General features: G+C 36.3%; 1 protein-coding gene across 11 annotated transcripts in view; it reads left to right on the top strand.

Annotated features, from left to right (window-relative positions):
- The window catches only part of BMP2K (BMP2 inducible kinase), a 141535-nt gene that overhangs the window by 104835 nt on the left and 23389 nt on the right, over window positions 1-13311 (top strand). For 10 of the 11 annotated variants that reach the window (XR_008558479.1, XR_008558490.1, XR_008558483.1 and 7 more), the window contains exon 15: window positions 5453-5563. The exons of the other annotated variant lie outside the window; for it this stretch is intronic. Coding sequence is in view for 5 of the 10 variants with exons in the window: in XM_054727989.1 (XP_054583964.1) it covers window positions 5453-5563 (111 nt within the window). In the remaining 5 variants the exon portion in view is untranslated. The remainder of the gene's footprint in view (window positions 1-5452; window positions 5564-13311) is intronic. 11 annotated transcript variants of the gene reach the window in all.

Raw genomic sequence — 13311 nt, 5'->3', positions numbered from 1 at the left:
GGGGAAGGAAGAGGGGGTGGGGGAGAGAGAGAAACATCAATGATGAGAGAGAATCATTGATCGGTTGCCTCCTGCATGCCTCACACTGGGGGCATATGCCTCAACCGGGAATCGAATCTCGACCTCCTGGTTCATAGGTTGACAACGCTCAACCACTGACCTACGCCAGCTGGGCAATTAGCATGTAAAACTCTTAACCAGCTATTTGCTTTCAAACTTCAAGGTCAGATAATGTGTGTACTTTGTATATGTAGTTGTGCACATGTACATATGCCAAAGAGAGTTTAGACTTCATTGCAGTGTTAATTATGGAAAGGTGTTAAGTTCCAACTACAAGTATAGGAGGAAATTTATGTGAAGGTCGTACTTGGAGTAACTCATCCATTTGGCAGATTGCCTGGATAGTCCCTGAGTTATGGAAATCCTTGTCAGAGGCTGATGCACTTAAGTTGGCATATAACACCAGAAAATAGGAACTCTGAGCCCTGACAGTGTCGTTTAACTAGGTTGTAATCTCAATGAAGTCACTTAACTGCTGTCTCACTTCCTCATTTAAAAGCTGAGTATAATGATGCTTTAACTCAGAGTGTTCTCAAGAAAATTAAGTGAAATGTCTTTAAAGAATCGGGGCACTCAATAAAATGCCACTTTTCCTTTTCTTACCTTCTGTGTAAGTCTTTAGGCTCCAACTTATGAGGTTATTGCCTTTTAACCAGAATTTGAAAATTATATTTAAATTGTCAGGTTTCTCAGCTGGCAATCAAAAAACCAAATTAGAAGGGACTTTGTGAACAAACACAACAGCAAGAGTGACAGGTAACAGCAAGGAAGGAGATACAGAAACATGTCTTTTTTTCTCTTAGTAATTGATAGTCATAATAATGGGGTTCAAGAAAGGTGAAATGTTTTAATAAAGCTTACAAAGAAATCAAGAATATATAGAATGTAATTTAGAAAGTCTTCCTCCCGAAGTTTTACTTAGCTGTACTATTCAGTCATCTCTAGCACCTCTTTCACTCACAAGCAGAAATGTATCTAATATTTGATCTAGTTGATAGATCAGGTTTAAATTACACTGATGGGCAAAAGACCTCTTCAGAAACTTAAAAGAGTTTTGGTAAAAGCTAGTGTCATGGAAGTTGATTGTTTGGTCATTACTGGTTGGTTCCTCTGTCTCTTAAAAACTTTCCAAAAATGAATAAATAAATTATTGATTCATTTGAAATACCAAATTCATCTATTTTTCCTCAAGTAGTTATTTTTCACCAATTTTCAAAGTCCTTTATAAAATAATTTAGATTTGGTTTATGAGATACTTTCTTAAAGATATAACCATTGACCATGTAATGATTGCTCACACTAATACATTTTTATTTCACATTTTATTTTAAATGACACATGGTTATTTATTAAAAGGAAAAAATAAAAAGCATATGATGTTTAAGAAATACTTATGTGTATTATTCAGAAGGTAATGTTAAAATAATATATTTTGAGATACTAAAAATAAAACAAAAGCTGTTTTTTAGTGATCTTTAAGAAAACAGAAAGGGATTTAACATGTGAAATAAACCAGATTCTTCTTACTTTTGCTTTTAGTGTAACTGAATATTATTTATGCTTCAGAATCTTTTATCTGTTCCTAATTAAAACCAAAACATTAAATCAAAATGAAGAATTATTAATAAAGCTGGTCTCAGTGATATTTTTAAAAATTTAAGTATATTTTTCATTGTCTGTTGTACTAAAATATCCAGATTAGTATGTAAACTTTAATAATCTAATTGTCATAATAGTTAACACATTAAATGCTAATTAGAATACAGGTGTTTGCTTTGGAAAAATGTTTAACTTGCATTTGTTCAAATAGCTGTGTAGCTCTACATGTTAATTAAAAATAATACTTAATGGAATGGAATATTTTTTTGTTGATGGTGAATTTATTGTTTTTTTGTTGTTTGTCTAAAATTACATCAAAACTCAAAGGAAGAATAGAAGAAACTAAAGACTGGCTATTTTGCAAAATCTACTGAATGTATGTTTTGTTTTGTTTTCTATGAAGCTACAGAATAAAATATACATAAACATCTGCATATATAATAAGTTTGTTGTAAAACATTAACTCTCATCATTTTGAGCTAATTTATATAACGGTTCCTTCAGAGCAGAATAACAGAAATTTGCACGTATACTGTAACAGTTTCAAAAGCATCAGATGAAGACTGCACTTTTAAATCTTATTTATTAACCTTTAGGCTGTTCAAGCCAAAGGTTTTTATATTCCGGAGCCAATGGCTTGAATAGCCTAAAGGTTAATAAATAAGATAATGGCTTGAACAATTTAGAGTAATAAATTTTTTCTGATGATAGATATTATGGAATATAGTTTGATTCTAGGATTTTTCATTCCTGTATTTTTGCCATCCGTATCAATTAAAAATTTTGAAAAGATACTGCCTTTATTCACCAATACAGTTCCGTTAGAAAGGCAGGAAGAGGTAAGTTTCTTATATTGGACAAATGAAACAAAAGCTTTGCTCTATTAAAAGTTTGTAAACTTTGGTTAAAACCAATCTTACATCTTTTTATTAAATTTTTTGTTTTAGCCACAACTTTTTTGTTTGACATTTCTGCTACAATTTATGTTGTGTGACCCCAAAAGCAAGATTAAAAAAAAAAAACACCCCAAAGTATTTCTTTTTGGATATTGGCAGGGAGACACATGGGATAAATCAGATCATTATAATCTATTAATTGTTAAAGAAAACCAATTATTTGAAATGGAATTTAAAATAAATTTTAGGGGTGAGTATATAGTTGAAAAGTAATTTTACATACTACTTCATTAGTTTTTATTTATAAAATGATGGATAATTTAAAATAATTAATACAATATGTGTTTTTATTTTGTATTTTGTGTCCTGGGACCCAGATTATCATGTGAACTTTGAAAATCTAAATTAGTTAAAAACTCTTTCATGGGAAAATTGATTCTATGTTTTGTGGAACAATGAGAACATGATTTATTTTATAGTGAATTTATCCTGATATCTGTTTTGAAATATTTGGATAAATGAACTTTGCATTGAACAGTGTCCTCATATTTTTAATTATGAGGACCCTCTGTATAAAAATAATATTAGTTTTCTCCTACGTGGTAATGTTTATACTCTTATCATAACTATATGGTGTTATTTGAACATTTATAATGAATTCACCCACCAGTGTGTGAGGATTTAAAGAATCTTAGTGGTAACTTTGCATTTTTATATTCCGGAACCATTGGTATAGTAGTTTATAAGCCTGTAGATTATGTTAAAATACAGACTCCCTTCCTAGATATTCTGGTTCGGTAGGTCTCAGGTAACTACATTTTACACAGGAATCCTGGCAATGATTGATGCAGATGGTTTAGGAAGGAAGTTTGGTCCTGATTTAGACTAAGTTCCTATGAACTCTTGTCTTGATTTTCAAGAATGAAGGATCTTGGATAATTATATGCTGTGGTTATCACTCTGAGACAGTCTCTTCATTTGTCCTTACCATCCCTTTTCCTTTGTCCTCACTTTTTGTGCACCAGAATTTGGGAAATGAAGAACGGATGGGGGAGTCTAGGACTGTGATACAAAGCAGTCTCTGGTTTTACAGATATTCTATAAATGCACTTACGGCCTGAAAACATGGGTAACCACAGGTACCCTATGATTCACTGATTCTCAGGCCGCTCTTACGGTTTGATTTATGGCTTCCCACCACAATAAATTAAAGACCCTTGGTTACGTATTCTCCAGTCTTATTTTTTTTCCAGAAATATGCTATGAGACTAACATTTCTCTCACTCTCTCTTTTTTTTAATGTTCAAAATTAAAAAATATATATAATTAAATTTATTGGGGTGATGTTGATTAAAGATTATATAGGTTTCAAGTGTAGATTCTATGATAGGTGATCTGCATGTTGCATTGACTTTGGGTGGTTGACACACACTGAAATATACAGAGACTAACTTTAATAGGTGTTGAACAACAAAATATTAAAAAAAAACTTTTTTCTATAATTCAATCAGCATTTGTTATTGATTTCCTGAATCAAGTACAGAGTTAATATCTTGAAAAAGAAAACCTAAAATAAAATTTTACTGTTATCCATTGCAGTATTGGATTTGAAAAACAGCTCTTAAGTTTTGGAAGTTTTGTTAGTGCATAAGTCAATTGTCAGATGTGTTTTCTTAACAAAATATTAGTGCTTCAAAAAAATTTAAGTAAAAATTTAAGCAACCTAAAGTTTCATGTGGACTTTGCAGTTAGTTTAGCCATAAAAGTTAGTAATTGTATCCATTATCATAAAGATACTTAAAGAATTAGTTGTTCATAGCAATAACTGAGTATATTTAGGACAGTGTGGACGCTGGGCTTTTGCCTTCTGAAGAAGATGCTCCCTTGACCAGTACTGTCTCTTCACTTGGGAGCCTGTTGAAGTACAGAATCTCAGGACCCTTTCCAGAACCATCCAGTCAGTATCTCCATTAATCCCTTTTCCCCGGCACTACATTTTTCTCTCTAAGCAGGGCTGGGGAACCTTTTTTCTGCTAAGAGCCATTTGAGTATCACATCATTCACCGGCCATACAAAATTATAAACTTAAAAAATTTGGTCAAACATTTAATTAACTCACCCTGAATGCCTTGGGCAGGGCCAGACCAAATAATTTCATGGGCCTTGTAAGTTCCCCAGCCCTGGTCTGTAGGTTTATTTGTTTTTAACATGCTACATGTATAGTTCTCATTTGCTTATTGCTTTTTTGTTTTATTTAGTGTTGCATACCCACTGCCTAAAATAGTGCCTATATCTAAACAATACAGAAGCATTTTCTGGGTGAATAAATAAAGTATGTCATTAAAATGTTTAATTTAATAGAGAGATACCTATATCTTTGTACCTGTGTGTATGTGAACGATTTAATAACTACAAACAATATGAGAAGTGAACTATAAAATACAGTGTTACTTTTTATTGCTGTTGAGAAATAGGATTTACTTATTTAATGAATGAGAGAACATTTGCAATGCTTTTTTCCATATGTATTTATGGAGAAAGTCTGCCAAATATGTCTCCGTTTAGTACGCTGGGTTTAAGTGCAGGTCCAGTATGTTACAAGTTGAAGACAACTGGTATTTAACTAAACCGAACCAAATTACTAGGTTAATTGCATTTAGTGAAATCTAGCCGTGTGATTGCATTGTTAAGCTTGCTTTTAGCAACCAAAAATTTATTAAACTCAGGATTACCTCTAATAGTTATGAAAATGAACTCTGAATGTAATATTTTTCAAAATGCTGTTCCGTTGTTTAATTTTCACTTTTATTTACACTGTAAACCACTTAAAGTTTTTTAAAGACGTTTTTTATTTTATTTTATTTTATTTTTTGTTTTGTTTCATCTTATTTTTGCAGATAGGCTCGAGGAGAGAGCATCCTCAGATAAGAATGTAGAACTACTTTCTGCTCCACATAACCATCCTCCAGAAGATCCTTTTGGTTCTGTTCCTTTCATTTCTCACTCAGGCAAGTTACATGTGTAACATCATCACTTTCATTAAAAAGAATATACACAAGAACAAGATTGAGAACAAAACACTATTAATATAAAGCCAAAGTAAGAATCAGGTGTTAGTTACAGAAAATAGAAAATTACTTTAACCTTCAGCCATCCTGGTCTTCCTAATGTCATTCTTTCCATTGGGTGATTCGCTTGTGCTTTTGCCAACATAGAAAAATGTGGATTTACATAATAGAACCGTACTGTTTCCTTTCTCCTTTGTTATTGGATACTGTTGAAAAAAATCCATGCATGAAGATATCTGTTGTTTATATATTGAAAACATATAAAAAGGTATTTTTATGCTTAGCTTTTGCTTAAAAATCCTATATTTTCCCAGTTTATACATGTGCTTACAGCTGCATTTTAAAAAGGTTTTGTATTTGTCACAATCATTTACTCCTTTGTTCTTATATTTTTGCTTTGATTTCAATCCAGAATTTAATTATTATTCACTATTTAAAAATATTTGTAGTAACATTTTCTTTTTTTCTATATTGATTAAGGCAGGGGTCCTCAAACTTTTTAAACAGGGGGCCAGTTCACTGTCCCTCAGACCATTGGAGGGCCGGGCTATAGTTTAAAAAAAACTATGAACAAATTCCTATGCACACTGCACATATCTTATTTTGAAGTAAAAAAACAAAACGGCAAAAACACCCGCATGTGGCCCGCGGGCCGTAGTTTGAGGACGCCTGGATTAAGGTATTACATATGTGTCCTTATCCCCCCATTGCTCCCCCCCGCCACTCATGCCCTCACCCCCCTGGTGTCTGTGTCCATTGGTTAGGCTTATATGCATGCATACAAGTCCTTTGGTTGATCTCTCCCCCTTACCCCCCTCCCCTACCTTCCCTCTATGGTTTGATGGTCTGATTGATGCTTCTCTGTCTCTGGATCTGTTTTTGTTCATCAGTTTATGTTGTTCATTATATTCCACAAATGAATGAGATCATGTGATATTTATCTTTCTCTGACTGGCTTACTTCACTTAGCATAATGCTCTCCAGTTCCATCCATGCTGTTGCAAATGGTAAGAATTCCTTTTTTACCGCAGCATAGTATTCCATTGTGTAGATGTACCACAGTTTTTTAATCCATTCATCTGCTGATGGGCACTTAGGCTGTTTTCAATTCTTAGCTATGGTAAATTGTGCTGCTATGAACATAGGGTTGCATATATCCTTTTTGATTGGTGTTTCTAGTTTCTTAGGATATATTCCTAGAAGTGGGATCACTGGGTCAAATGAGAGTTCCATTTTTAGTTTTTTTGACGGAACTCCATACTGTTCTCCACAGTGGCTGCACCAGTCTGCATTCCCACAAGCAGTACACGAGGGTTCCTTTTTCTTCGCATCCTCGCCAGCACTTGTCATTTGTTGATTTGTTGACGATAGCCATTCTGACAGGTGTGAGGTGGTACCACATTGTCCTTTTGCTTTGCATCTCTTGGATGATAGTGACTTTGAGCATGTTTTCATATGTCTCTTGGCCTTCCTTCTGTCCTCTTTCGAAAAGTATCTATTTAGGTCCATTGCCTATTTTTTGATTGGGTTGTTTAACATTTTCAAAGTAATTACCCAGTTAGCAGTGTTGAGGGAACATTAGGATAGAGTAGGAACTCACTTTGGCATAAGTGGATTTTTGTGGGTTTGGTTATAATGGAAAAAATGAGTTTACTCTTGGAAAAGGGAAATGTATTGGGAGAAATCATGCTTCAGTAGAAGGTAAAGATTTTGTTTAATACAGGGGTAGGCAAAAGTAGGTTTATAGTTGTTCATATGGGAAAAAAACATGCAGGTTATGATAATTACAATAGGTTTGTTAACTGTTTCATGTACTCGCAACTGTAAAGCTACTTTTGCCCACCCCTGTATAGTCAAGGTAACTGTCAGCCATGTTCTTTGGTTCTGTTCCTTTTATTTCTCAGACAAGTTACATGTGTAATAATCATCACTACCATTTTAAAAAATGCACACAAGAATGAACAACAACAAAAGAAACACTATGAATGTAAAGCCTAGAGAAGAACTAGGTGAACCGACACCTGGGTGTTAGGCTGTGCCATTCTGAAGGCGCCTCATCTCCAAAGCTAAGCGCTGTCGTCCTGGTTACTACTTGGATGGGAGGCTGGGAGACCACCTGTGCCCTAGGTTTTTGTTTTTGTTTAAAAGAAAGAAATAGGTGTTCAGGATTTTTGGTGGACACATCAAGGCAACGTTACACCTTTTCAACGTTAAGATTTGGTTATCCAGAAACTATAGCATAGTAACTGTCATGGTCCATAGTTTACACTTTGCCATTTATTGACAAGAGTCTATATTCTTGTCGTATTCTGCTTGTTTTCTAATTATCTTTTTCATGAGTGAGCTGACATTATTAATTCGGGAAGACAGTTTACTGTGTCTATTTAGTTAATCTGCATCAATGTGCTCCCTCACATTCCCAACAGGCTATACAAATGTTACGGCTTTAAAAAAAAAATTATGGTATCTCTAAGTCAGGGGTCCTCAAACTACGGCCCGCGGGCCACATGCGGCCCGCCGAGGACATTTATCCGCCCGCCGGCTGTTTTTGCCGCCACTGCCTGTCCTGCTTAGCAGCCGACTCGTCCCGGGCCCACAGTGCGCATGTGTGGAATGTGCGCCGCACTCTCCGACTCCCCTCCTCTCTAAGGGACAGTGAACTGGCCCCCTGTTTAAAAAGTTTGAGGACCCCTGCTCTAAATGGTCTCTATATGTTCTCAGACATAGTACTCAGTGACTTGAAATATTGATCTATTTGTGGCAGAAAGTCATTTCAGTATTAGCTTTATTTTCATATTCTAGAACAGTGGTTCCCAACCTTTTTTTGGCCATGCCCCACCTAAGCATTTCTAAAATCCTGATGCCCCCCGCCCCTGTGACATATAATTCTTATTATTCAAGAAGTGAACTCCTAGTCATGTGGAGGAAGCCTAAAAGGCCATTAACTTGGTCTAAACAAGCATCCAAAGAACATGGTATCCATAAAAGAGAAAAATAAAAGAACAAAACGATAGTTGAAGTACTGAGGAAGAAATCACTAAGAAATTATTAAAATAATAATAATATGAAGTGATACGAAAAATAGCAAATAAAGTTTCAAAACATACTAGAGAACTGAAATGCATAAGTATGTCACAATTTACATCTATATAGTGTAGATGTGGCCCCTAGAACCATAAGAAATGCAGGAAATTCACTGTTAATAACTCATTCTTGAATTGCCCCCCTTAAAAATCAAATTGCCCCCCTATGGGGCATGTGCCCCATGTTGGGAACCGCTGCTCTAGAAGAAGATGTATAATAGATTTCAGGTTTGCACATGTCTATGCAACTTCTATGTTTTTAAAGAGCTTCTGAAGAACCCTGGACAAATGACTGGTAGAATCAGGAGCTAGTGTGAGTCTCAATTATTTGCCTTTTCCCTGGGCACACTTATTTTGGAGTTGGCCTAGGATTTTTGTAGCTAGAAATATGCTCACTGATTTTAGCTTGATTGCTGCATTTTATTTTGTTTTCTCTTTTTACTGTGAGTAATTAAAGTCTCTATTAGATTTTAAGCTTATTGAGGCTTGGATATATGAATTGTGTGTCTTTGAATCCTGGGTAGTAACCAACCCAGTAACCACCTAGTAATATTTACTGGATGTATGAAAAAATTATGACTATCCCTAAAAATTTATACCTTTAGTGTTAGGACTGTGCCCTTGAAAAATGCCCTTTAATATAAATGCTACCCTTCCAAAATATCTTTTCAGATTTAGTTTGAACATGAACATTGCAAGAGTTTGGTTATGAAAAATTGAGTAGATAGACTGGAAATAAGGAGGGAATGGTCAGGGGGAAAATGTGCTGCCAGAGAGAGAAGAAAGGGCAATCACTGGTATGCTAGTATTGTTGATTTCTATTTATCAGATCCAAAATACAAAATTAAAAACCTAAAAATAACCTAAAAATTGAACCTCATCCCCACAAAATATAATCTATGCATTATCAAGCATAGAAATACTTTGTTATATATAACTTTTCAGTAAAAAAAAAAAAAAAAAAAGGATTTGGGGGCATTCATTTTCCACTAATAGTGAAATAAATGAATCTACTGAAACAAAAATGAATTCTTCATAAACTTTTAGAAATTGTGAAAAGAAAAAGGAATTTTTTGTCGAATGAAAATATACTCTACCTAGCACTGTTTTCCCTTGTTTTTTATGTATCCTATCATTGACTCATTTTTATTTAGAAGTGTAAATTTCTTCCTAATTAAAGGTGGCTGTCATTTTCACTTGTACCTGGTTACATTTTTCATGGAGTTCTGCTGTCCGAATTGGTTGCTTTCTGTGCCTGCCACACATTTGTCATGCTAATATTTTCTTTTCCACACCAGGAGTCCTGAAAATTTCTGGTTCTCCTGTTTTTCTTTCTTGGTTTGTTAATAGAAGGACTCCTCTAGTGATTTCTTGAGAATGTTTGCATGGGAGGAAAATGGTTAAACTTTGCTGCCTAAAAATATATTTTTTTCCTCCCTAAACTGGTGCTTGATAATTCTGTGTTGGTCATTTTTATCGTAAATTTTTGAGACACTGCTTCATTGTATTTGAGGTAACAAAACAACAACACACACAAAAAAAAACCAACAACAATACCTCAACTAGGGGAAAGCCTCAACTAGGGGAATGGCTGCTCCCTATGCCCCTAACCCTAGCTTCCACACCCTCTCACACTTAGTGTACTCCAGGTCTGCTATAGGTAGATAGCTGGCCTATAGTAACACAGGTTGGTCTACGTAGACTCATCTTTCTGATTTGTTTGGTGCCTTAGCTTATGATCCTACTTTCAGACTTTTAGGAAGCTTCACTGAAGATAATGTTTTGGTAGACCATGTCTTAAAAATGAATCAAATCTAGCTTTTCCTTTTTTTATTTTTTAAACATTTCTTTATGGGCAAAATTAAAATTTGTAATTATTCATTTATGCAAAATTTAATTATAGCAAGATTCTGTGTGGTGCTGTATGTGAAAGTAACTCCTTATCCTATTAGTTGATATTGTAACTATCATGGAATTATGTTTACCTGTTATGGCAGGCTACTAAACTGATGTTAGAATGGTACATCATAAAGAACATTGACTTTGAAAATGTAAAGCTCTGAGTATAAATCTTAGTTCTACCACAAATTAACCATGTGATTTTGGGGGTTGCCTAATTTCTTGGGGTGGGGGGTTCTTTATCTTAAACTGGAGATATTAACTACTTCATGAGATTATTGAAAGGATTAAACGAGAGTATGTTATACAAACCATACATGTCCTCAGTGTTGGTTTCTATTGTGGCTGTTGTTGGTAGTGTTATTTAAATAATACTTTTATTACTTACTACTAAATTCCAAAATCTTAGTGTTAAATAAGTTTTGCATATGCTATGCAGTTAGTAGTAGTACAAAGTTCTAGTAATAATGAGCTAGTATTCTCAACTACTGAATGAAACCTTTAAACCTTAATTTGAGAAGCTTTGCACTACCAAGAACTATTTTAATACTGACGTTTCTATTTTTGTTAAAGCAATAACTAACATTATTCACATAAAAATAATTAAAAGCATAGTATTCATCCCATCCTGAAGCCCACACACCTTTCCTTTTCCCCAAAGTATTGTTTTACAGTTAGTTACCAACATAGGGTCTGTGGCTTTGTGAATTATTCTATAATTTGGAATACCTAATTTTAATAAACACACCTTCTGAAACATATAGTATATAAAGAATTTTGTTGACATAGACCATATGAATTATGTACTGAAGTTTGGATTTCTTACATTGCATTTCATTTTTAACTACTCTACCAAACCCCAGACCCACTTTATGGGTTTCATTATCTAATAGGAAGTTAAATTGAATTTAGGGCTGCAAAAGGTCCCATCATATATCCTATGTAATAAAAGCCTAATTTGCAAATCTACCAAACGTCTGAATGACCGGTTGCTATGATGCGCACTGACCACCAGGAGCTGCCCCTGGTGGTCAGTGCACTCCCACAGCAGTGCACTGGCCAGAAGCCAGGCTCACAGCTGGTGAGTGCAGCGGTGGTGGTGGGAGCCTCTCCCGCTTCCACCTCTGCGGCAGTGCTAAGGACCCCTCGGTGGACATCCCCCAAGGGGTCCTGGACTGCAAGAGGTTGCAGGCCAGGCTGAGGGAACCCCCACCCTCCCGGTGCACAAATGTAGCAAATATTTGTTGTAACATAAACTATTATAAATTGTGAGTCCAAGTGCTGTGTCATTTTATAAGCCACTAGAGGCCCAGTGCACGAAATTCGTACACTGGGGTGGGGGGGTCCCCTCAGCCCGGCCTGTGCCCTCTCGCAGTATGGGAGCCCTCGGGGGATGTCCAACTGCCGCGGAGGTGGGAGAAGCTCCCGCCATCGCCGCTGTGCTCACCAGCCGTGAGCCCAGCTTCTGGCTGAACGATGCTCCCCCTGTGGGATCGAGCCAAAACCAGCTCTCCGACATCCCCCGAGGGGTCCTGGATTGCGAGAGGGCACAGGCCAGGCCGAGGGACCCCACCGGTGCATGATTGGGGCCAGGGAGGTTGGACAGCCAGGGAGGGACCGCGGGAGGGCTCCAGGGCATGTCTGGCCTGTCTTGCTCAGTCCCAATCAGCCGGACCCCAGCAGCAAGCTAACCTACTGGTCAGAGCATCTTCCCCCTGGTGGTCAGTGCACATCATAGCGACTGGTCGTTTTGCCATTTGGTCGATTTGCATATTAGCCTTTTATTATATAGGATTATTATATAGGATGGTCTTTGATTTATTACCTCCCACCCACCCACCCACAATTGGGGCCAGGAAGGGACACAGGAGGTTGGCCAGCTGGGGAGGGACTGCGGGAAGGCTCCACGGCATGTCCGGCCCATCTCACTCAGTCCCAATCGGCCAGACCCCAGCAGCAAACTAAACTACCAGTCGGAGCATCTGCCCCCTGGTGGTCAATGCATGTCATAGCAACTGGTCGACTGTCTGCCCCCTGGTGGTCAGTGCATGTCATAGTGACTGGTCGACTGGTCAACTGTCTGCCCCCTGGTGGTCAGTGTACGTCATAGCAAGCAGTTGAGCAGTCTTAGCATATCATTAGCATATTATGCTTTGATTGGTTGAACGGATGACCATACGACTGTACACTTAGCATATTAGGCTTTTATTATATAGGAGGATAATGAATTAGGTGTATGGTTTATAGCTTTAGATTGTAGTATATAATTCTTGAAGATCAAGAATTCTTCTATTCCAGGATGTTCACAGTAATGATTACTACTTAGTGAATTCTATTGTATAATACAGTGGAAATTGAGACTCAGAGTCAATGACTTGCTTAAGGTTAGATAGTGTATAAGTAGGAGTCTAGCTCTGTGTAATTCTAAACTCTGTTCTGCAAAACAAAAGTATTAAGTGGTCTGTTTTAAATAAAAATTGACAATGATATGAGTAACCTATTAGAGATGTCAGTTTTACAGCATTTTTAATCTGGCTAGGAAATACTGTTCACAGCTAGTATGATTGTCTTATACTCAGCCTTGTCACTCAGCCTGTGTTCAGAAAAATAGTACAGATTTTGATAAAACCTTTTCCTAATCCTCTAATCCTTGGGCCTGGCATAGTAAATTGCTGAGAAATGATGGCTGCCAATTCAAAGTGAGTT

The sequence above is a fragment of the Eptesicus fuscus genome, chromosome 2 (genome assembly GCF_027574615.1).
Source record: "Eptesicus fuscus isolate TK198812 chromosome 2, DD_ASM_mEF_20220401, whole genome shotgun sequence".
In the NCBI taxonomy this organism is placed as follows: domain Eukaryota; kingdom Metazoa; phylum Chordata; class Mammalia; order Chiroptera; family Vespertilionidae; genus Eptesicus; species Eptesicus fuscus.
This window is presented reverse-complemented; position numbering and strand designations above follow the sequence as displayed.